General features: G+C 51.0%; 1 protein-coding gene across 1 annotated transcript in view; it reads left to right on the forward strand.

The window, feature by feature from the left end:
* Window positions 1-2185: 2185 nt before the first annotated feature.
* Window positions 2186-24538, forward strand: part of LOC120371459 (antigen WC1.1-like) — a 47242-nt gene continuing 24889 nt past the window's right edge. Inside the window, exons 1-4 of the mRNA XM_039487260.1 lie at window positions 2186-2433; window positions 5302-5616; window positions 11537-11851; window positions 18559-18873. Coding sequence (XP_039343194.1) covers window positions 2370-2433; window positions 5302-5616; window positions 11537-11851; window positions 18559-18873 — 1009 coding nt within the window. The 5' untranslated portion in view covers window positions 2186-2369. The remainder of the gene's footprint in view (window positions 2434-5301; window positions 5617-11536; window positions 11852-18558; window positions 18874-24538) is intronic.

The raw sequence follows: 24538 nt of genomic DNA on the forward strand, positions 1-24538 counted from the left end.
GGACTCCCCTCGGACGCTCCATCCTCCTCCTTGGAACTGTTGATGAAGTAGCACTTTCTCTGGGGATGGTCAAAAGCCCTCGGGGCTAAAACAAAGTTTGAAGTTTGAAGTTTTCACAGGGGTGGTGAAGGAGTCCATGTTTCCTCTCAGCATCTCCACAAGTTCTAAAACATGCATTCTTGGGAAGAGATGGATTCTTCTGCCTGGAGCTGGGACTTATGGGGAAGAGGGTGGTGGGAGGAGTTCTTAGAGGAGTCACATGACCCTCTTCTGGGTGGTTCATCCAGAACCTGCCCTATTTTGGTCAAATCTGTTCTAGGGGCAGTCCTCTGTGGCTGAAACCCATCCACTTGGTAGAGGGCATTGGGGGAAGTTCTTAGAGGAGTCACACGGACCACTTGCGGACAGGTCACCCCACCCCAGAACTCCCCCAGTTGGTCAAATATCCTCTTGGGAGTGGGTCCCAGCAGCTGAAACCCTTCCTGATTGGAAGAGGACAGTGGGAGGAGTTCTAAGACGGGTCACATGACCCCCCACCTCTGGACAGGTCACCCCGCCCCAGAATTCCCCGTTTGGTCAAATTGCCTTTCAGGGTGGTCCTAAGGGGGCAAAACCTATCCTCATTGGTACAGGGAGGTGGGAGGAGGTCTTGGAGGGGTCACATGACACACCTTGCTTCCAGTTATGTGTCTGGCTTGACCCCGGAAGTAATACCCCCAGGGGCAGGACTTCCTGTGACAGGTGGACAGGGGTCAAGAGGCGGAGCTAAGTTTTGATTGACATTAGGGCCCTTACTCTATTTTGGTGCAATTTCTTGTTTTGTCATTACTGTTTGTTTAAGTAGTGGGAGGGCAGAATGAAGGGGAATGGCAGGATTGGGGTGGGGATTTTGGCAAAAATAAGGAGAGGGAAGGAAGGGGAAGAGGCACAGCCACACCTCCTCCCCTGCCAAGCTAGTCACTCACTGTCAAGTGTTTTTCCAGAATCAGAACAGAGCAGAATCTCAAGGAGGGATTCAAAGGAGGATCAGGTGTTGGTTGCATAGATTTTCTCAGGGATTTTTCTCCATACAGAAAGGGCAGCATGGGAGAAAATGCAAATGCAAAGTATTATTAATCCAAGTACTTGTAACAGTTCTCTTGAGGAAGAGCAGGAGGTAGGTGTGGTGCCAGCCAGTCACTGTTCTGTGCTATATGCCCCTTGCCTTGTGCCTGTTCCTTGAATTGTCTGTGTCCCATGAATCAAGTAAACTTGTTTCCAAGGAGCCCTCCTCCTGCTGACAGCACTGATGGGCATGGTGTGTGCAGGACATCCTGCTACTGCAAGAGAAGGTCATGGCCTACTCAGGAAGCCCTAAGCTGTGCCTCTACCACTAAGAATCATAGTCTAGGCAGGAAACCCCAAGGCCAGGATGAAATTAACATTAAGCACTTACTCGTACAGAGTCTGGATCCGGGGCCTCAAAAGGGGCGGGGCCTGGGTGGCAGGGCTGGGGCTGGAGTTCAGCCTCCCCCAGACAGCTCATCTGCACTGCCTGGCCTGCGCCGCCCGGGGATCCAGTGGTGATTTAAATTTTAAATTGCCAGCCCCAGGGCAGATGCCCCTTCCCCCCCCCCCCATGTTGGCGGCCTAGGGGGATAGGGGGAAAGGGGCAATGATGTTAAAGCGCTGCCATGGCTGCATACGGGCTGGTACCGGTAGCCGCTTTTTAAGAGTACGTCGTACTGGCCCACTTTCACCCATGATCCAAGTTCTATTAGTAGAAGAACTGTCAATATTTCAGATGCTGCTGAGTAATTCTTCTATAAAGTTGATCTGAGTGACACAACCTGGTTCTAGTGAGTTGTCCTTGTCTACAATTGGGCATGTCCAATACTGGGAGTTTGTCTTGTAACGATCACCTTTGGCACAAGCGATTTCTTTCCTAGTTTATAAAATAACCTGCCTCTAATGTCTCCCAATTCACGTTCAGTATGATATAGAATCTACTGTGGTGAGAAACAGCACGAATACAGTTTGTACAGAACTTTTCCTTCCAGCTCCAGAGACTGGGGGTTACCCGATGATCTGAGGCTGTGGTAAACCTGACGTCAGGAGGGGTCTCATCACTCATATATGGTGATGTTTGTTGCTTTTGAGTTTTATTGGCTGTTTTGGCTGCATAAAGTCACAGATAAAACCACTGATAATAACTAAAAAGGCAGGTGGGTTTGCTATTGGTTCCTTCACGCAGCTGATGCCAGCCTCTGAATCTATATATTTCCCTTCCACAGCTTTGTTATCACTTGTCAGACACAGAGGAGCCCTGGCAGGTGCTTAGGTGCAGCCAGTGCAGTGAGAGAGAGGGGACATTGCAAGTCAGGCTGGCAATGAAGGGACATCTCTCCATTTTGGTGCTGTGGCTTCTTCTCCTCACAGTTCAGGACGTAGCAGGTAAGTCTCCTCTGTGTTTCACCAGGGGAGCTGGGTTAACTGGAACTAGGGTGGTAACTTTTAAAGTCAGCTTTTTAATATCAGTGTCTGGCTAGGAGATTGTGACTTTTCCTTTCGGGATTGCACCTTTCCACTGTCATTGAGGCTTTTGTTACCTGGAGATTGGACTATTCAAATGACACTAATGTGGGGCTGCACCGTAGAACCATTCAGAGTACGAAGCTGGTTCAACTGGCAGTGACTGACTGATCAGCACATCTCGCTGGGAGCATGTTACAGCCGTGCTGCAGGATCTGCATTGGCTGCCCATCTCTAGGTTGAGATTAAGGTGTCGGTTAGGATTTATAAAGTCCTTAATGGCCTGGGACCGGCCTCCCTGAGGGATCACCTTTCTCCCGTGTCATACTGCCACCGCTATGGTTAGCAGGGACACCTGACCTGCTTCCCCTTCTTATAAAGGAGAGGGGTGGCTGGCAGGGTGATCTCTGTGAGGGCTCTAGGACTCTAGAACTTGCTCACCCCTTTGGGCCAAAATAGCCCAAATTGGGTGACCTTTTGTGCACACTGCAAAAAACACTTGTTTGAGGGGTGGGGGTTCGGATGGACCCAGGCCATGTGTCACATAATGAGAAAGGGGTGGGAAGGAGTTTCTGTAGGTGTCTGGCTGGCTGAGTTCTTATTGAAATGGTCACTTAATGCTGCTGGGATTTGAGTGTGTTATCAATGCTGTCTGGGTGCCTAGAGCCTTGGCTAGGTGTCACTTTAGTGTTTTAAATCCCAATAAATACATTAATAATTTGGGTCCAACAGAAATGTCTGTTTGGTCAAGAACCCAAGAGCTCTCAGGGCCAAGTCCTGGCTCCTCATTCCCCATTCACTCACTAGAAGCCAGTAGAAGTTTTGCAATTTTCACATCAGCAGGATTTATCCAAATAAACTCAGAACTGATTCCTGCCACAGAGAAGGGAGGAGGGTGTGTGAGGTAGGGTGCAGTGTGCAATGCCCTGTGCACGTGAGGGTACTGGAAGCTCTGCCAGTGGGAAGATTTATTCTGCAGGAGCCCTGCCTCCCTCCCACAGGGTTTCTGCTGGAGCAGAGAAGCTTTGAATCCTAGATGGAGTCTAGAGAAGCCTGAGAAGCATAAGCTGCATGGGAGAGGTGCTGTATCAGGGCCTCTCATGGCCACATAGGTTTCATTCCCTCAAGGCTGCCACTATCCATTTACAGGGCTGCTCTCATTCCTCCAGCACAGAGGGAGCTGCAGGCTCTTTGCCAAGCTGTGTCCCAGCTCCAGGCAGACTTAACATTAGTTGGGGGGCCTAGGCCATGTGTTACAGCAGCATGTGCTGGTGCAATGCAGGGAATGAATCTGGCCCAGAGATCCCCAAACTGATTAAAAATAGGATTAAAATCGAATGTGGGACCCAGATATGATTCAAATAATACAGAGATTGGAACCTCTTTGAGGGGAATGATTTAGCCATTTGCAAACAGCAACGCTTCCCTTGCTTCCTCCACCCTGCCCCCCGCAACTTATCTGCCTGAGACTGGGAAGCACTGCCCCTGTTCTAGAGCGCCCTCCCATCTCCTCCCCATCTCTTCTTCCCTCCTGTGCCCATCCACTCCTGACCCCATCCCTTGCCTACTCCAGATTCCGTTCCCCTCCCCAATACTCCCTCCTGTGCCCCTGCTCCGGAACCCCTCACCTATCTACTGTACACCGGCACCAGACCCCCACACTCCATCCCAACTCCTCCATCCTCACCAATACTCCCTCATGTGCCCTTGCTCCAGGCTACCTCCCCTCCTTCCCATCTACTGTTCCACACCCCTCCCCTACTCACCCTCTTACTGCCCTGCTTCAGGCCCCCTCACTCCTCTCCCTACACATGATCACCCTTCCCCACCCCACCTCCTCCTTCCCCCTTTTTGGAGGCCCCTCTTCTCCCCATGCCTCCTTCTGCCCCCTCTCTGCTCTCTCCCTTCCCCTCTCTCCCTCCTGCCTGATTCCTCACCCTCTTCTCACTTCTCATTGTCCCCCACTCCAGACCCCCTCTTCTCTCCACCTCTCCATGCAGACTCCCCTTCTCTAAACACACTTCTCCTCCCTCCCTCCCCCTGCTCAATAACCCCCTCCAGCCCCATGCTCCCTGTGCTCCCTCCAGACCACCCTGTGCACCATCTCCACTCCTCCCTCTTGCCCCAATTTCATATCTCTGTCCCCTCCCATCCCTTCTGACTCTCTCTCCTGCTTCCCTCTTAACCCCCATTGCAGATATCCATCGTCTTTACCCCATTCCCTTGCAACCCTTGAATCTGCCTCCTGTTCCCCAGTGCCCTGCTCCCCTCACTCTCATCATCCTCCTTTTACTGGGTATCTGCTGCTCGTCACAGTCCCTGGGTCCTCTCCAGCCCCCTTAGCCACACAGAGAAAGCCGTGTTCCCTGTGGGCTTTAGAGGGAGGTGACAGCCAGCTTTACTCAGGGCAGCCACATGTCCACCTGCCGACAGACTGTAGGGAGATGGTGGCGTCTCGCTGGCTTCAGCCCCAGTAACAGTGACAGGAGATGGCACCATTTGGAATAAAGGAAATTCCGTGAGTAGGCACCTTTCATCATGTTCTCAAGAGACAGGTAAAAACACCCCAAATTACCAGCTGGAGATAAAATGGGGAGAGCTGCAGCACTGACAGCCCCGAGTGTGAGGTCCTGAGACGGGATCAGGTGGCACCATGAGGCAGCTCTGGGCATGTCCCATTCTCCTGGCTCTGGGCGCGGATCCCCTGCTGCTGGGCGTGGACTCTGCTGTGATAACGTTGGGGAGGGGGCTCCCTGCTGCTCTGACCCTGTTCTGTGTCTCTCTTTGCAGGTGCTGATGAGCTGAGGCTGGCGGATGGAGGCAGCCCCTGTGCCGGGAGAGTGGAGGTTAAACACCAGGATCAGTGGGGGACGGTGCGTGATGATGGCTGGGACATGGCAGATGCTGGAGTTGTCTGTAAGCAATTGGGATGTGGATCTGCTGTCAATGCCCCTGGAAATGCACATTTTGGACGAGGATCTGGACCAATTTGGCTAAATAACGTTGCCTGTGATTATACCAAGTCTGCTCTTTGGCACTGTGGGATCAGGAGATGGGGTGAGAGTGAATGCGGTCATGGAAAGGATGGTGGAGTGACTTGTTCAGGTAAGAATCAGCCAGCTCTGTCCTGAAAGGCAAATCCCCTGAGACAAAAGGGCTTGAACCCAGGGGGCATCGTGTGCCTGTGACCCTAACAAGAAATGAACAAAAAACAGAACAACTCCTGTCATTACTGAACTGTAATTATTACTAATCCTGTTACTGGCCACTGTGAAGCCCTCTGTGTGACCGTGAAGCATTTTCATTATCTCGTTTCCAGTTGTTTCAATGCCACGTATTTCCTTTCCTGTAAAAATGCAGATACGAGAGAAAATGGAAAAGGAAAATGGCAGGTTTGTCCTAAGTCACTGAGGCACTTTTGAAAATGTTACACTCATGCTAAATTCCAGACCCAGACACCCAACCGCAGAGGTACAGAGGGTGGGGCATTTATGTAGCCCCTTTGCCACCCTCATAGGGTTGCCGAGGAATGGGTAGATTCTCCCAGCTTGGCCAGAATTAGATTTAGCCGAGAGCACTCCGCTGTCTGCTCTGTTACTTCTCACATTTTGGACCAACCAGTAATAGAAAATTTCAAAATCTCTCATACCTGTAGAACTAGCGTAGCATAGAGACCTCAGCCGAAAATGTACCTCAACCCTACACAGCACAGGAATATCATATTGTGGAGTCATTTGTTGTGACTCAGTAGTTAACATCACAGCTACAGACCCAGAGAGCCTGTGTGCAACTGCAGCTGGGTGTGTCCCTACCTGTACAAATGCTGATGCAGACTGGAGGGCTTTCCAGCTTGTCAGAACAGTACAGTGTGAGAGGGAGCCCAGGCTGGTGTGTCAGGGGGGTAAATGGTACCCCAGTTCCAGGTGGCATCCTAGGAGGAACCCGTCACAATAGTGTTTCACAATTATTGACTTCTTTAAATTGTGTGGGAAAACAAATATGTGGGCTCCAGGCAAACATAATACGATTATGTGGGCTCCAGACAAACAAATGAGAAAATATCATGGATGGACCAAACCTGTGGGTTTCACTCCCAGACCCAGATCTGAACTTGTCAATGCTCAGAGTGCTGGGTGGGGTCATTATTCCAAGTGGGGCCACAGAAGTGGTACAAGCGTATGATAGGTGCAGTATGTAAATGTGATTGTTACCCTGAAAGGTGGTCATGGCGGCCATCACAGGGTCTTGGATCAAAAGCAAATCACAGAGCTCACAAAAGCCAAAGGCTGGGCCAAACCCCCTCTATTAGGCTCAATAGACAGAACCATCAAAATCCTTTATGTAGCAAAAACATCTGCAGACAGTGGGGGCTATTACCCAAGGCACTGGCCACATGGTCAGGGCAGAGCTAGCCAGGGGTTTCCTTTGCTGCCAATGCAGGGGTCAGGATATTGATGTTGGAGGGAGAAGACAGGAGAAGGAGGTGTGACTGGGATCCTAGAAGGGAGCAAAGAACCAAAGCCTGTTGGAGCTCCCTGGAGGGGCAGGCTGGGGATTTCTGAGCACTGAAACTGTCAACTGTTGTTAGGTTCAACTGTGTGCAGGGAAACAGAACTGTGTGTGCACTGCACTTAGCCTTGGGTCCTGCCAAGAGTCAACATCATTGAGTTAGCTCGATTGAAAAAAGCCCTAGTTCAGACCTAGTACAGACCAGGTCCAACGGGTTTCCTTTGGGACTGGATTGAACAGAGCAGCACTTAACAACCTTCCCTATGGATTGTAGCAAAGTTTTATATTTTCTTCGGACTGAAGGAGCAGCATGGTCTGACCACGTACTTGTGTGAACTGCACTGTTCTCTGAGCTCCATGGAGGCTTCTTAAATGTGGTGTCCCCAGCTCAGCCATCCACTGCTGCAACCAGCCTGTTCCAGGGGTCACAGTGGAACTCTGCATCTAGCCGTAGCTCCTAGGCATAGTAATGATGCCCGTACTTGCTCCCAGTCTCAGGGACAGTGCTGGCTCTTCACACCCTGTCCTGGGGGCCAGTTCTCCCAGGCAATATGTGAGACCTCTGTGGCAGGCAGTGACCCACCCTCACAGTCCCTGTGAACTTCCTCTCTCCCAGCAGAAGCTTTACCTCTCCACAACCGCCAGAGATGCAAACAGCTGTAGTGCCCATCTTTTAAAAAGGGAAGAAGGAAGATCCAGGGAACTACAGGCCAGTCAGTCTCACCTCAGTCCCTGGAAAAATCATGGAACAGGTCCTCAAGGAATCAATTCTGAACCACTTAAAGGAGGGGAACGTGATCAGGAACAGTCAGCATGGATTCACCAAGGGCAAGTCATGCCTGACTAACCTAATTGCCTTCTATGATGAGATAACCAGCTCTGTGGATGAGGGGAAAGCAGTGGATGTGCTATTTTTGGACTTTAGCAAAGCTTTTGGTATAGTCTCCCACAGTATTCTTGCCAGCAAGTTAAAGAAGTCTGGGCTGGATGAATGGACAGTAAGGTGGATAGAAAACTGGCTAGATGGTCGGGCTCAACGGGTAGTGATCAATGGTTCCATGTCTAGTTGGCAGCCGGTATCAAGTGGAGTGCCCCAAGGGTTGGTGCTGGGGCCGGTTTTGTTCAATATCTTCATTAACGATCTGGAGGATGGTGTGGACTGCACCCATAGCAAGTTTGCAGATGACACTAAACTGGGGAGGAGTGGTTGATACGCTGGAGGGTAGGAATAGGATACAGAGGGACCTAGACAAATTAGAGGATTGGGCCAAAAGAAATATGATGAGGTTCAACAAGGACAAATGCAGAGTCCTGCATTTAGGACGGAAGAATCCCATGCACTGCTACAGACTAGGGACAGAATGGCTGGGCAGCAGTTCTGCAGAAAAGGACCTAGGGGTTACGGTGGACGAAAAGCTGAATATGAGTCAACAGTGTGCCCTTGTTGCCAAGAAGGCTAATGGCATTTTGGGTTGTATAAGTAGGGGCATTTCCAGCAGATTGAGGGATATGATCATTCCCCTCTATTCAGCACTGGTGAGGCCTCATCTGGAGTATTGTGTCCAGTTTTGAGCCCAGGACTACAAGAAGGATGTGGATAAATTGGAGAGAGTCCAGCGGAGGACAACAAAAATGATTAGGGGGCTGGAGCACATGACTTATGGGAAGAGGCTCAGGAAACTGAGACTGTTTAGCCTGCAGAAGAGAAGAATGAGGGGGGCTTTGATAGCTGCTTTCAACTACCTGAAAGGGGGTTTCAAAGAGGATGGATCTAGACTGTTCTCAGTGGTAGAAGATGACAGAACAAGGAGTAATGGTCTCAAGTTGAAGAGGGGGAGGTTTAGGTTGGACATTAGGAAAAACGTTTTCACTAGTAGGGTGGTGAAGCACTGGAATGGGTTACCTAGGGAGGTGGTGGAATCTCCTTCTTTGGAGGTTTTTAAGGTCAGGCTTGACAAAGCCCTGGCTGGGATGATTTAGTTGGGTTTGGTCCTGCTTTGAGCAGGGGGTTGGACTAGATGACCTCCTGAGGTCTCTTCCAACCCTGAGATTCTATGATTCTATGATAGAGACAACTGGGGGCAAGGGGTGGAACTCAGAGCTACTGGGAGAAAAGCCAATGGCAGTAAGTGGGGGCAGAGTCTGTTCCTTATCTGGGGAAGGAGCAGCCTGTACATGCAGAGCAGAGAGGTCAGGCAGAAACCGGAGAAAAGGAAGGGGAAGCACCCAGGGGAGGAGGGTGGGAGGAGACCAGTGGAAGAGGGATGTGTGGGACAGGTGGGCAGAGGAAGCTCCGATAGGGAGCACAAGGCTGTAATGCCAAGTGTCACAGAACAAAAATTGTGAGGTTAAAAAAACCATCCAATCTCATTTTTCCATCCGTCTTTGGACTTTAGAACCCCATTCTACTCCTCTGCTAGATTGGGGGTGAGAATCGCAGGCTGAAAAGTCACCATTTAATGCACCCAAACTGCACGACTCCCCCTGGCGGCTCAGCTGGAGACTGCGCTTACCTCCCCTCACCCCTGAGACAGGAACTGCCGTCCATTGCCCAGCACTGCCTTCGCTCTCCCCTCCTGGTTCAGTTCCTCTGACAGATGAAGGACTCACTGGGAACTAGCTTGACAGCCACTGAGCTAATTCATGCAGCATGGTTCACACTTGCACACAGAACTTCTGTTACTGGTCAGGGGTGAGTTACAGATATTGGACCTTCACCTTCACACTGACATCAACCATTCACATCAGCTATAATGTCACCTTAACATGGCGGGATTGGTTTAGCCATTTGCAAATAGCAACACTTCCCTGGCTTCCCCCACCCCATCCCCCCCACAACTTCTCTGCCTGAGACTGGGAAGCACTGCCCCCATTCTAGAGCCCCCTCCCTTCTCCTCCCCATCTCTCCTTCACTGCTGCTCCCTACCACTCCTGACCCCATCCCCTGCCCACTTCAGTCTCCATTCCCCTCCCCAATACTCACTCATTTCCCCCTGCTCCAGAACCCCTCCCCTACCTCCTATCCACCAACACGAGACACCCCCAATCCATTCCCACTCCTCCATCCTCCCCAACACTCCCTTATGTGTCCCTGCTCCAGGGTAACTCCCCTCCCTCCCATCCTCTGTTCCACACCCCTCACCCTCCGGCTGACCTGCTGCAGGCCCCTTCACTCCTCCCTCTACACATGATCACCCTTCCCCACCCCATCTCCTCCTTCCCCCATTTTTAGAGCCCCCTTTTCTCCCCATGCCTCCTTCTGCCCCCTCTCTGCTCTCTCCCTTCCCCTCTCTTCCTCCTGCCCGATTCCTCATCTCCTCCTCACATCTCACTCCTGTCCCCATTCCAGACCCCTCCACTCTCCACCTCTCCATGAAGACCCCCTTCTCAAAAACCCCTTCTTCTCCCTCCTGCCCCCTGCTCAATAACCCCCTCCAGCCCCATGCTCCCTGCTCCCCCATCCAGACCATCCTGTGCTCCATCTTCACTCCTCCCTCCTGCCCCAGTTTCAGATCCCTGTCCCCTCCCCTCCCTTCTGACTCTCTCTCCTGCCTCCCTGTTAACCCCCAATGCAGACATCCCTCCCCTCCTCACTTCCTCCTTCTGCTCCCTCTTTCCAACCTTCTTCCCACCCCCCACTCCAGACCCATCTCCTCACTCCTGCCCCTTCCTACCCACCTTTCCAGACTCTCCTCCCCTCTGTCCCTCATGCCCCCTGCTACAGACTCTCTCCCTTCCCCACCCTCTTTCCTCCCCTAGCTCCAGAACTCCCTCCCCACCCCTCTCTCTGTCCGACTCATCCTCTTTACCCCATTCCCTGGCAAGCCTTGAATCTGCCTCCTGTCCCCCCAGTGCCCTGCTCCCCTCACTCTTCCCATCCTCCTTTCACAGGGCATCTGCTGCCCGTTATGGTCCCTGGGTCCTCTCCAGCCCCCTCAGCCATACAGAGACAGCCCTGTTCCCTGTGGGCTTTAGTGGGAAGTGACAGCCAGCTTTACTCAGGGCGGCCTCAGTCCCACATGCTGACAGACTTTAGGCAGATGGCAGCATCTTGCTGGCTTCGGCCTTAGTGACAGTAGGGTGATCAGATATCCCCATTTTATAGGGACAGTGCTGATTTTTTGGTCTTTTTCTTATATAGGCTCCTGTTACCCCCTACCCCCGTCCCGATTTTTTCACACCTGCTGTCTGGTCACCCTAAGTGACAGTGACAGGAGATAGCACCATTTTGAATAAGGGAAACTCCGTGAGTTGGCACCATTTATTGTGTTATCATGAAACAGGTAAAAACACCCCAAATCACCAGAGTGGGGATAAAATGGCAAGAGCTGCAGCACTGACAGAAAGTGTGAGGCCCTGAGACATGAGAAGGTGGCGCCATGAGGCAGCTCTGGGCATGTCCCATTCTCATGGCTTTGGGCGCAGATCCTCTGCTGCCGGGCGCGGACTCTGCTGTGATAACGTTGGGGAGGGGGCTCCCTGCTCACTCTGACCTGCTCTGTGTCTCTCTTTGAAGGTGTCAACGAGCTGAGGCTGGCGGATGGAGGCGGCCCCTGTGCCGGGAGAGTGGAGGTTAAACACCAGGATCAGTGGGGGACAGTGTGTCAGACTGGCTGGGACATGGCAGATGCTGGGATTGTCTGTAAGCAGTTGGGATGTGGAGCTGCTGTCAGTGTCCATCATAATGCTCATTTTGGAGCAGGATCTGGACCAGTTTGGCTAAATAACGTTGCCTGTGATAGTACCAAGTCTGCTCTTTGGCACTGTGGGATCAAGAGATGGGGTGAGAGTGACTGCGGTCATGGAGAGGATGCTGGAGTGACCTGTTCAGGTAAGAATCAGCCAGCTCAGGCCTGAAAGACAAATCCCCTGAGACAAAAGGGCTTGAACCCAGAGGGCATCGTGTGCCTGTGACCCTAACAAGAAGTGAACAAAAACCAGAACAACTCCTGTCATTATTGTTATTACTGAACTATAATTTTTACTAATCCTGTTATTGGCCACTGAGGAGCCCCCTGTGTGACCGTGAAGCATTTTCATTATCTCGTTTCCAGTTGCTTCAATGCCACATCTTTCCTTTCCTCTAAAAATGCAGATATGAGAGAAAATGGAAAAGGAAAATGGCAGGTTTATCTTAAGTCACTGAGGCACTTTAAAAAATGTTACACTCATGCTAAATTCCAGACCCGGACACCCAACTGCAGAGGTACAGAGGGTGGGGCATTTATGTAGCCCCTTTGCCACCCTCATAGGGTTGCCGAGGAATGGGTAGATTCTCCCAGCTTGGCCAGAATTAGATTTAGCCGAGAGCACTCCGCTGTCTGCTCTGTTACTTCTCACATTTTGGACCAACAAGTAATAGAAAATTTCAAAATTTCTCATACCTGTAGAACTAGCGTAGCATAGAGAGCTCAGCCGAAAATATACCTCACCCCTACACAGCACACGGATATCATATTATGGAGTCATTTGTTGTGACTCAGTAGTTAACATTACAGCTACAGACCCAGAGAGCCTGTGTGTAGCTGCAGCTTGTTGTTTCCCTACCTGTGTGAATGCTGGTGATAGTGCAGGCTGGAGGGCTTTGCATTTTGTCACAGAAGCACAATGTGAGAGGGATCCCAGGCCGCAGTGTCAGGGGGTGTATCCCAGTTCCAGGTGGCATCCCAGGGGGAACCCGTCACAATAGTGTTTCACAACAACTGACCTCTTTAAATTGTGTGGGAAAACAATTATGTGGGCTCCAGACAAACAAATGAGAAAATATCAAGGATGGAGCAAAGCTGCGGTTTTCACTCCCAGACCCAGATCTGAACTTGTGAACGTTCAGAGTGCTGGGTGGGGTCATTATTTCAAGTTGGACCACAGAAGTGGTGCAAGCATATGATAGGTGCAGTATGTAAATATAATTGTTATCCTGAATGGTACTAATGGCTGCTGTGGGCAGGAGGGGCAATGGATAGCTCAGTGGTTTGAGCATTGGCCTGCTAAAGTCAGGGTTGTAAGTTCAATCCTTAAGGGGGCCATTTAGGGAACCAGGGTAAAAAGCTGCCTGGGGATTGGTCCTGCTTTGAGAAGGAGGTTGGACTAGATGACCTTCTGGGGTCCCTTCCAATCCTGATATTCTATGATCACAGGGTCTTGGATCAAAAGCAACCCACAGACCTCATGAAAGTCAAGGGCTAGCCCAAGCCCACTCAATAGACAGAACCATCAAAATGCTTCATGCAGTAAAAACATCTGCAGCCAGTGGGGGCTATTGCCCAAGGCACTAGCCACATGGTCAAGGCAGAGCTAGCCAGGGGTTTCCTTTGTTGCCAGTGCAGGTGTTGGACTATCCCTGTTGGAGAGAGAAGTTGGGACCAGGATCCTAGAAGGGATAAAAGAACCAAAGCCTGTTGACGCTCACTGGAGGGGCAGGCTGGGGATTTCTGAGCATTGAAACTGCTGCCTGTTGTTAGGTTCAACTCTGTTCATAGAAACAGAACTTTGTGTGCATTTAGCTTTGGGTCCTACCGCAAGTGAACATCACTGAATTAACTTGGTTGAAAAAAGCCCCTTTTTTCCATAGGGCAGACCAGGCCCAAGGGGTTTCCTTTGGGACTGGACTGAACAGAGCAGCAGCTGAATAACCTTCCCTATGGATTGCAGCAAAGTGACCACTTTGTATTTGCTTGGCATTAAAGGAGCAGGATGGTCTGGCCATGTACTGGTGTGAACCGCACTGTTTCACTAAGCTCCATGGAGGCTTCTTGAACATGGTGTCCCCAGCTCAGCCATCCACTGCTGCAACCAGCCTGTTCCAGCGGTCACAGTGGAACTCTGCATGTAGCCATAACTCCTAGGCATAGTAATGATGCCTGGATTTGCTCCCAGTCTCAAGGACAGTCCTGGGCCTTCAAACCCTGTCCTGGGGGCCAGTTCTCCCAGGCAATATCGGAGGACTGTGTGGCAGGCAGTGGCCCATCCTCTTAGTTCCTGTGAATTGCCTCTCTCCCAGCAGCCAGCTTTGCCTCTCCACAACCCCGAGAAATGCAAACAGCTGTAGAGACAACTGGGGGCAGAGGTGGAACTCAGAACTACTGGGAGAAAAGCAGCTTGCAGGGAGTGAGGGCACAATCTGCTCCTCATCTGGGGAAGGAGCAGCCTGTACACCAGGGGTCAGCAACCTTTCAGAAGTGGTGTGACGAGTCTTCATTTATTCACTTTAATTTAAGGTTTTGTGTGCCAGTAATACATTTTAACGTTTTTAGAAGGTCTCTCTCTGTAAGTCTATATATAATATAACTAAACTACTGTTGTATGTAAACAAGGTTTTCAAATTGTTTAAGAAACTTCATTTAAAATTAAATTAAAATGCTGATCTTAAGCCGCCGGCCTGCTCAGCCCACTGGCAGCCAGGGATTCGGTTCACCTAGGCCGGCAGTGGGCTCAGCGGGGCCTGTGGCCGGAACCCCGGCTGGCAAAGGGCCAGCAGCCAGAATCCCAGACCGGCAGCAGGCTGAGCGGGGCCGGGGCCATGACCCCAGACCAGCGGCAGGCTGGGAGGGGCTGGCACCCCAGCCCAGCGGCTCAGCCTGCTGCTGGTCTGGGGTTCTGTCTGCTGGCTTCTGCCAGCCAGGGTCCCAGCCGCTGGCCCCGCTCCGCCCGCTGCCGGTCTGGGGTTCTGGCTGCTGGCCCCTTGTCAGCTGGGGTCCCAGCTGCCAGCTCTGCTCAGCCCGCTGCCAACCTGGTGCTCAGGGTGGGGGGTGGGGATGTGGGGGGTGCAAGAGTCAGGGCATGGGGTGTGGGGAGGCTGGGGATGTGTGGAGAGTGCAGGAGTCAGGGATGGGGTCATGGGGGGATGCAGGGAGCTGGGGTGCAAGGGGGTGCAGGGGTCAGGGCAGAGGGCTGGGGGCATGTGAGGGGGTGCAGGGATCAGGGCATGGGGTGTGAGGGGGCTGGGTATGTGTGGAGGGTGAAGGAATCAGGGATGGGGTTGTGGGGGGGATGCAGGGGCTAGGATGCAAGGGGGTGCAGGGGTCAGGGCAGAGGGCTGGGGGGTGGTCTGGGATCATGGGGTGCTTTCAGCTCCCTGTCCTGAGCGGCTCACGGCAGGGGGCTGGAGGGATACGTCCTGCTCCTACCCCCCTTCCCCAAGGCCCCACTCCTCCCTCCATTCCTCACCTCCTTACCGGTCTGAGCAGCTAGGGTGCTGGGGCTGCTCTTCTCCTCTCCCTCGCAAGGGCCATTGGCGGCAGGGAGGGAGAGGAGGCGGGACTCCACGCAGCACGCTGGGGGAAAAGGCAGGGATGGAGGAAGCTTGGCTGCCGGTGGAGCCTGTTGTACGGCAGCAGCCGGCAGGAGCAAGCTTACTTCTTCCCCCTGCCCCTGCCAGAGAAAGTGGTAGGTGGGAGGCAGAGAAGAGCGGGCTGGGTCGGGCAGGATATTTAATAGCACGCTGCTGCCTGCCGGGGTCCAGCTCAGCCCGCTGCCGGGGTTCGGCAGTGGGCTGAGCAGGACCCAGGCAGGCAGCACTGTGCCATTAAAAATCAGCTCACGTGCTGTCTTTGTTATGCTTGCCATAGGCTGCCGACCCCTGCCGTACACGCAGGACAGAGAGGCCAAGTAGAAAGGGGAGAAGAGGAGGAAAAGCCCAGGGGAGGAGGGTGGGAGGAGACCAGTGGAAGAGGGAAATGTGTAGGGCAGGTGGGGAGAGTAAGTTCCGGTAGGGAGCACAAGGCTGTAATGCCAAGCTCCACAGAACAAAAATTGTGAGGTTAAAAAACCATCCAGTCTCATTTTTCCATCCGTCTTTGGACTTTAGAACCCCATTCTACTCCTCTGGCAGAGTGGGGGTGAGAATCACAGGCTGAAAAGTCAACATTTAATGCACCCAAACTCCACGACTCCCCCGGCTGCTCAGATGGAGACTGTGAGATGGGTAACTGCCGTCCATTGCCAAGCACTGACTTCCCTCTCCCCTCCTGGTTCAGTTCCTCTGACAGATGAAGGTGTCATAAACAGTTAGTTAAGGGTTAAGGTTTTTTCCTACCTGTAAAGGGTTAACAAGCAGTACCTGTGGACACCTGACCAGAGGACCAATGAGGGACAGGATATTTTCAAATCCCTGTGGAGGGAAGTTTTTTTTCCTGTTCTTTGTTTTTTTTTAGAGAGTCTCTCTTGGGAGTTGAGGGAGTCCAGACATCTTAATCAAGTCCTCCCAGGTTTCTGCAATAAATTCTTCTATTCAAGCTAGTGAGTATTAGCAAGGAACTAGTATTCTTATACTTTTATTTCTGTATTTGCAATTCTGTGTTTTGCTATAGAATTTCTTTAATTCTGTACTGTGATTGCTTTTACTGAGAAAGAAAGGGGGGGGGAATTCTCTCCAGAGATTGATAAGTTTAGACCCTGTGTATTGTTCCATCTTGGTTACAGAGACAGTTACTTTCTTTTTATTCTTTAATAAATCTTTTCTGTAAAGGACTTGGTTGATCTTTCCTTGGGTGGATTCTCAGGGAAAGGGGAGGAGGGAGGCATCCCTCTGTAGTTGGATTCCGGTATCTCTCCTAGGAAAAGGGAGGGGGAAGGAAGCAGGGGGGAATGGTTTATTTCTCCTAGGTATAAGAACTCCATGGATTTGGGGCTCTTGGGATCCCCAAGGATTTTGGGGAAGGACTGTGTCCCAATACACGTACATTATTGGGTGGTGGCAGCTTTTACCAGATCTAAACTAGGATTTTAGTTTAGGGGAACCAATGCAGGTCCCCATTTTGGAACCCAACAGCTCTAAGTGGGGGTGAGACCTATGACATGAAGGGCTGGTCAATGCAGCGTGATTCACACACAGAACTTCTGTTACTGGTCAGGGGTGAGTTACAGATATAGGAGACCTTCACACTGACATCAACCATTTACATCAATTATAGTGTCACCGTAACACAACGGGAATGATTTAGCCATTTGCAAACAGCAACGCTTCCCTGGCTTCCTCTACCCTGCCCCCTGCAACTTCTCTGCCTGAGACTAGGAAGCACTGCCCCATTCTAGAGCCCTCTCCCCATCTCTCCTTCACTCCTGCCCCCTTCCACTCCTGACCCCATCCCTTGCCTGCTCCGGACTCCATTCCCCTCCCCAATACTCCCTCCTGTCCCCCTGTTCCAAAATCCCTCCCCTACCGCACGTCCACCAGCACCAGACACCTCCCCCATCCATTCCCACTCCTCCATCCTCTCCAACACTCCCTCATGTGCCCCTGCTCCAGGCTCCCTCTGCTCCCTACCATCCTCTGTGCCACACCCCTCTGTCCTCACCCTCTTACTGCCTGCTTCAGGCCCCCTCCCTCATTGCCCTACACATGATTACCCTTCCTCACCTCAGCTCCTCCTTCCCCCTTTTTAGAGCCTCTATTCTCCCCATACCTCCTTCTGGCCCCCTCTGCTCTCTCTCCCTTCCCCTCTCTCCCTCTTGCCCAATTCCTCACCCCCTCCTCACTTCTCACTCCCACCACCCACACCAGACTCCCTCCACCTCCCCATGCAGACTCTCTTCTCTAGACCCCGTTCTCCTCCCCTCCCTCTTGCCCCCTGCTCAATAACCCTCTCCAGCCCCATGCTCCCTGTGCTCCCTCCAGACCACTTTGTGCTCCATCTCCACTCCTCCTTCCTACCCCAATTTCAGATCCCTGTCCCCTCCCCTCCCTTCTGACTCTCTCTCCTGCCTCCCTGTTAACCCCCAATGCAGACAACCCTCTGCCTCCCACTCCTCCCTCCTGCCCCTGCTTTCCAACCTCCTTCCTGCCTCCCACTCCACACCCACCTCCTCACTCCTTCCCCTTCCTACCCCCCTTTCCAGACCCTCCTCCCCTCTGTCCCTCCTGCCCCCTGCTACAGACTCTCTCTCCCTTCCCCACCCTCTTTACTCTTCTTGCTCCAGAACCCCCTCCCCACCTCTCCCTCCGGACAACTCATTGTCTTTACCCCATTCCCTTTCAACCCTTGAATCTGCCTCCTGTTCTCCAAGTGCCCTGCTCCCCTCACTCTCCCCATCCTCCTTTCACAGGGTCTCTGCTGCCCATCACAGTCCCTGGGTCCTCTCCAGCCCCCTCAGCCATACAGAGACAGCCCTGTTCCCCGCGGGCTTTAGTGGGAAGTGGAAGCCAGCTTTACTCAGGGCGGCCTCAGTCCCACACACTGACAGACTGTAGGAAGATGGTGGCATCTCACTGGCTTCAGCCCCAGTGACAGTGACAGGAGATGGCACCATTTTGAATAAGGGAAACTGTGAGTTGGGGCCTTTCATTGTGTTCTCACGAGACAGGTAAAAACACCCCTAACCACCAGAGTGAGGATAAAATGGCAAGAGCTGCAGCACTGACAGCCCCGAGTGTGAGGCCTTGAGATGGGATCAGGTGGAGCCATGAGGTAGCTCTGGGCATGTCCCATTCTCCTGGCTCTAGGTACGGATCCTCTGCTGCCGGGCGCGGACTCTGCTGTTATAGTACTGGGGAGGGGACTCCCTGCTCACTCTGACCCTGCTCTGTGTCTCTCTTTGCAGGTGCTGTTGAGGTGAGGCTGGTGGATGGAGGCAGCCCCTGTGCTGGGAGAGTGGAGGTTAAACTCCAGGATCGGTGGGGGACGGTGTGTAGTGATCGCTGGGACATGGCAGATGCTGTGGTTGTCTGTAAGCAGTTGGGATGTGGAGCTGCTGTCAGTGTCCATCTTAATGCTCATTTTGGACGAGGATCTGGAGCAATTTGGCTGGATGAAGTTGCCTGTGACGGTAGCGAGTCTGCTCTCTGGCACTGTGGGAATGAGGGATTTGGTGAGAGCGACTGCGGTCATGGAGAGGATGCTGGAGTGACCTGTTCAGGTAAGAATGAGCCAGCTCTGTTCTCAAAGGGAAATCCCCTGAGACAAAAGGGCTTGAACCCAGAGGGCTTCGTGTGCCTGTGACCCTAACGAGAAATGAACAAAAAACAGAACAACTCCTGTCATTATTGTTATTATTTAACTGTAATTATTACTAATTATGTCACTGGCCACTGAGGAGCCCCCTTTGTGATTGTGAAGTGTGCTCATTATCTCATCTCCAGTTATTTCAATGCCACATCTTTCCTTTCCTCTAAAAATGCAGATACGAGAGAAAATGGAAAAGGAAAATGGCAGGTTAGTCCTAAGTCACTGAGGCACTTTTGAAAATGTTACACTCATGTAAATTGCAGACCCAGACACCCAACCGCAGAGGTACAGAGGGTGAGGCATTTATGTAGCCCCTTTGCCACCCTCATGGGGTGACCGAGGAATGGGAAGATTCTCCCAGCTTGGCCAGAATTAGATTTAGCTGAGAGCTCTCCCTGGTCTGCTCTGTTACTTCTCACATTTTGGACCAACCAGTAATAGAAAGTTACACAATCTCTGATACCCTGTAGATCTAGCGTAGCATATACAGCTCAGCCAAAAATATATACCTCAACTCTACACAGCACAGGAATATCATATTATGGAGTCATTTGTTGTGACTCAGTAGTTAACATTACAGCTACTGATCCAGTATATGTTTTATTTTTTACTTCTCTCTTCTTAACATATAATAGGAATAATATCTTCCTCTGAATATAGCACAGGGAAGAATGGAATATTTTCCCATAATTTCCAAAAAATTTAGTAGCTCCCCCGGCAATGGGAGCTCAGGGAAGTGTTTAATCTTAGCCCTTTCCTGGATTTTGAGTGTTTCAGGGATAAACCTCAACATTATCTTCACATGGGTAGCAGTGGGGAGAGAGAGGGGTTGTATGTGTCACCCTTCTGCGAGGAGGAACTGGCAGCAACCAGGGCCAGGTTCAAAACCTAATGGGTCCTTTTCAACAATACGACACAGAACTGGTTTGAGTCTCCAAGACTGGTGAATGGGGCAGGTCGCTGTCCCGTGACATTTACTACAATGGCGGCCGGGGGACAGTCTGAGATGATTCCTGGGATCTGTCAGACTCCAATGTCATTTGTAAAGAACTGGGATGTGGACACGCCACCACGTATAGTCTGAACTGTCATTGGAAATGAATCACCTGAGCAAACGACAGTGACATCCTCAGCAATTCCTGCCTGGGCTCTCTCAGACATGGAGTTGTCACAGAGAGTCAGACGAGTCTCATTTCCTGCACACTGGACACTTCTCAGCCCCACAGGGCCCATTCCTCACTCAGACTTAGGGGGGTTATAAGCTTTCTCAGCTACTCCGCACTGGAGCTCCATGCACACCACATTGGCATCGTTCATGTCCCACTGGTCATCCAGCACTCTGCCCCATGCACCATGGAGGGAAATCTCTACTCTCCCATCGCACCAGCTCTCCCCATTCAGCAGTCTGAGTGATTCAGAGCGACCTGGGCTCAGGGGAGAGATGGAAAATACACTGAATAACACTCCCTGTTGTACACTAGAAATAATACATAGTGTGTATAAAATTATGGACTATTTCTCAATAAGAAGGTATAAGCCAGTGATCAGAGTGTGTCACAGAGTTAAATGGAAAAAGCTCTGTCAGAAGACACTTATTCTTTTGAATCTATAAGTGGAAGGTGCTATAAGGATTGTAAAACTTTGAGCTTGACAGAAGGGCTTGCTAGCAGCCCCTGTAAATGAGTGAGCGAGGGAATTCCTGCGGGTTACTGATTGGGAAAATAGTCACTGTGTGTGGTGGTGGAATGGCTGCTGAGGTTGTAGTTGCTTTATCCAGGCTTAAATGCCTGGAAGCCAGTGAATGGTGTCTGCACACGCACTTAGCAGTTGAGTTGTGAATGATTTAGGTAAGTTTGCCTTGAGGGAGTTTGGCCAATGGAAGAGCAGGGTTCATGGTGGTCAGGAACAGATTATTGTTGGTAAATTATCTTAGTTCCCTCTGATCTTTGCTCAGTAGGTGGCAACTTTCTTGGTTCACCTGGGTCCATGCAGGAGCTCCCAATGTGAAACAGTTCCTGGCACTGGTGGTTCTGATTGGATCTGTCCCCTGAAGTGTGGTGTCATCTCTGAGTCCAACGTGAGATTCCAGGTGATCAATCCACACCACACGAAGCAGGTTGTGAATAGGGGGTGGGGAAGGGGACGTGCTCTGTTGGTGAATATTGTGACTTCCTCGGGATGTGAATCTCACTCTTTGCATGTGTCTCAGAATCAGTGAGTCCTACAGCAAGGTGGTAAGTTAGGAATTACTCACCGAGTTCAGACACAGCTGCAGCCAGGAGAGACTGACAGTGTTAAAAGACAACAGCAGAGTCTGTACACGGCACACCCACTGGCTGTGTCAGGTACAGTATGTGCTAGTATGGCAACCTCATGGGTGCAGTATGTGTGCACTGGATACAAACAGCTCAAGGCTCTTGGTAGCCAAATAACATTTCAAGGCTAAGAGTGAAATCCTGGCCCCACTGAAGGCAATGGTAAAACCTCCATTGACTTCAATGGAGCCAGGAGTTTGCCCTAAGACTGCACCAGGAGAATGCCTGTGTGCAGCTAGTGTAGTGCAGTGCGGAAGTTTTGCCTCTCAGAGGCACCCAGGGGTGGTGTGCTGGGTGGCTGGAAGTTTTCTACAATGGGACGTGGGGCAGTGTTTGCGCCAATCAGATTTCTGGAGTCACCCCAGCAACTGTCTGCAAACAGCTGAACTGTGCAGACAGAGGGTATATTTCAGGCAGCTCTGAATATGGAAAGGGTCCCACATGGCTGGACCATGTTGCATGCAGTGAGCAGCACAGCTCCCTCTGGCAGTGCCCGTCAGAGCCCTGGAATCCAAAGTCATGTGATAACCGAGCAGAAAAGACCCATATTTCTTGCACTGGTAATTCTGAAACTACCTGCATGCGCACGTGTACACACATGTACACAATGTGTTCAATTAATTGAAGGGTTAGGATAGAACTTGTTGTTATTCACATCTCAGTGTAGGCAGATGTAAATTCTCAACACTTGATACAAAGCCAAACCTGGAAGGATTCTCACTACACTAGGAGAAGGCACCTCCCTGGCCCCAGCTCTGACCCCTTCCCAAATTTCAAAGGCTGCAGCAATCAAGGAAGGCGCGAGAGCTTCTCAAGAAGGTGCTAAGAATATTTTATTATAGAAAGTGTGACGCAACCTCCATATTGTGAGTCACTACCAGCTCCCCTCTAATTACTATTGGAGAAGCCTGGGGACAATAAATTAGTGACATTTATGTAACCCGAAGGACAAAGTGCTGCCCCTGCTACGCTGGCCTGCATAAGGACGGAGCTGCTGATGTTTTTACTGGAGAATCCAGGGCTTTCCCAGATCACAACTATTCTTTTGTGAGATATTATTTAATTTTATCTTTAATACATTTGCTATTATTATACGTGGCTTAGGATCTAGCTCCCCCTCCCCTTGCTGTGCCCTGAGGTTCCCCTGCTCTGGGGGCCAGTGTCACACAGTGAGAGGCAGGTGTCTTTAATCCAGCATCTTTCCAGCACTTAGCTGAGCAAATCACACTGGCATCATTGCTGTGTGAGCACTGACAGGCCCCCAGAGCAGTAACAGGGCAATAGCCCAAATAGGTTTCAGTCCCTTTGCAGTGAAATATGTCTGTCCAGACAGAGCCAATTCCCTTTCCAAAATACCCTCTTCCTGGGGCTGTTTCGGCAAACCCACAGTCGAGCTGACAACAAAGAATGTTGGAATCTGGTAAATCCCAGCGTGAGTCACAGAGGGTTCCCCAGGCACCAAGAACCTGGATCTCCACCCTCCCTGAGCACGCAGTGCTGCCGTTCACCAGCAGGAACCCTGTGTGCCCAGGGGAGAAGGGAGAAGGAATTTAGAGAGGGAGCATTTAAGATATTTTATATTAAATAATAAAGAAAAGGAAAGTCGGGGGGACTGAACCCATTCCCATTATATTGAGTTGTTTAGGTTTTACTACAAGTTGCTAACAGCTCTATTATCCCAGCTCCCTACAGAGTGAAATCATTTTATTGCTGCACCCTACTCTAGAATACACAACACTGGGATTTTAGAGATGTGCCAAATTCTTATGTGAGCATATGGCACTAGCATCATTTGTATGGGAGAACGTCTGATTCCGGTGTGATATCCTGGGAGAGTACACTTGCTCGTCTTAAACACAAAAAAACCAGCTTACAAGAAGTGGAAGATTGGACAAATAACCAGGGAGGAGTATAAAAGTATTGCTCAGGCATGCAGGAGTGAAATCAGGAAGGCTAAATCACACTTGGAGTTGCAGCTAGCCGGAGATGTTAGGAGTAACAAGAAGGGTTTCTTCAGGTATGTTAGCAACAAGAAGAAAGTCAAGGAAAGTGTGGGCCCCTTGCTGAATGAGGGAGGGAACCTAGTGACAGAGGATGTGGAGAAAGCTAGTGTACTCAATGCTTTTTTTGCCTCTGTCTTCACAGACAAGGTCAGATCCCAGACAGCTGCACTCTGCAGCATGGTATGGGGAGGAGGTGACCAGCTCTCTGTGGAGAAAGAAGTAGTTTGGGACTATTTAGAAAAGCTGGATGAGCACAAGTCCATGGGGCCGGATGCGCTGCATCCGAGGGTGCTAAAGGAGTTGGCCGATGAGATTGCAGAGCCATTGGCCATTATCTTTGAAAAATCATGGCGATCGGGGGAGGTCCCGGATGACTGGAAAAAAGCTAATGTAGTGCCCATCTTTAAAAAAGGGAGGAAGGAAGATCCAGGGAACTACAGGCCAGTCAGTCTCACATCAGTCCCTGGAAAAATCATGGAACAGGTCCTCAAGGAATCAATTCTGAACCACTTAAAGGAGGGGAAAGTGATCAGGAACAGTCACCAAGGGCAAGTCATGCCTGACTAACCTAATTGCCTTCTATGATGAGATAACCGGCTCTGTGGATGAGGGGAAAGCAGTGGATGTGCTATTTCTGGACTTTAGCAAAGCTTTTGGTACAGTCTCCCACAGTATTCTTGCCAGCAAGTTAAAGAAGTGTGGGCTGGATGAATGGACCGTAAGGTGGATAGAAAACTGGCTAGATGGTCAGGCTCAACGGGTAGTGATCAATGGTTCCATGTCTAGTTGGCAGCCGGTATCAAGTGGAGTGCCCCAAGGGTCGGTGCTGGGGCCGGTTTTGTTCAATATCTTCATTAACGATCTGGAGGATGGTGTGGACTGCACCCTTAGCAAGTTTGCAGATGACACTAAACTGGGAGGAGTGTTTGATACGCTGGAGGGTAGGGATAGGATACAGAGGGACCTAGACAAATTAGAGGATTGGGCCAAAAGAAATATGATGAGGTTCAACATGGACAAATGCAGAGTCCTGCACTTAGGACGAAAGAATCCCATGCACTGCTACAGACTAGGGACCGAATGGCTGGGCAGCAGTTCTGCAGAAAAGGACCTAGGGGTTACGGTGGACGAAAAGCTGAATATGAGTCAACAGTGTGCCCTTGTTGCCAAGAAGGCTAATGGCATTTTGGGTTGTATAAGTAGGGACATTTCCAGCAGATCGAGGGATGTGATCATTCCCCTCTATTCAGCACTGGTG

Source organism: Mauremys reevesii, linkage group 1, assembly GCF_016161935.1.
Source record: "Mauremys reevesii isolate NIE-2019 linkage group 1, ASM1616193v1, whole genome shotgun sequence".
Classification (NCBI taxonomy): Eukaryota; Metazoa; Chordata; order Testudines; family Geoemydidae; genus Mauremys; species Mauremys reevesii.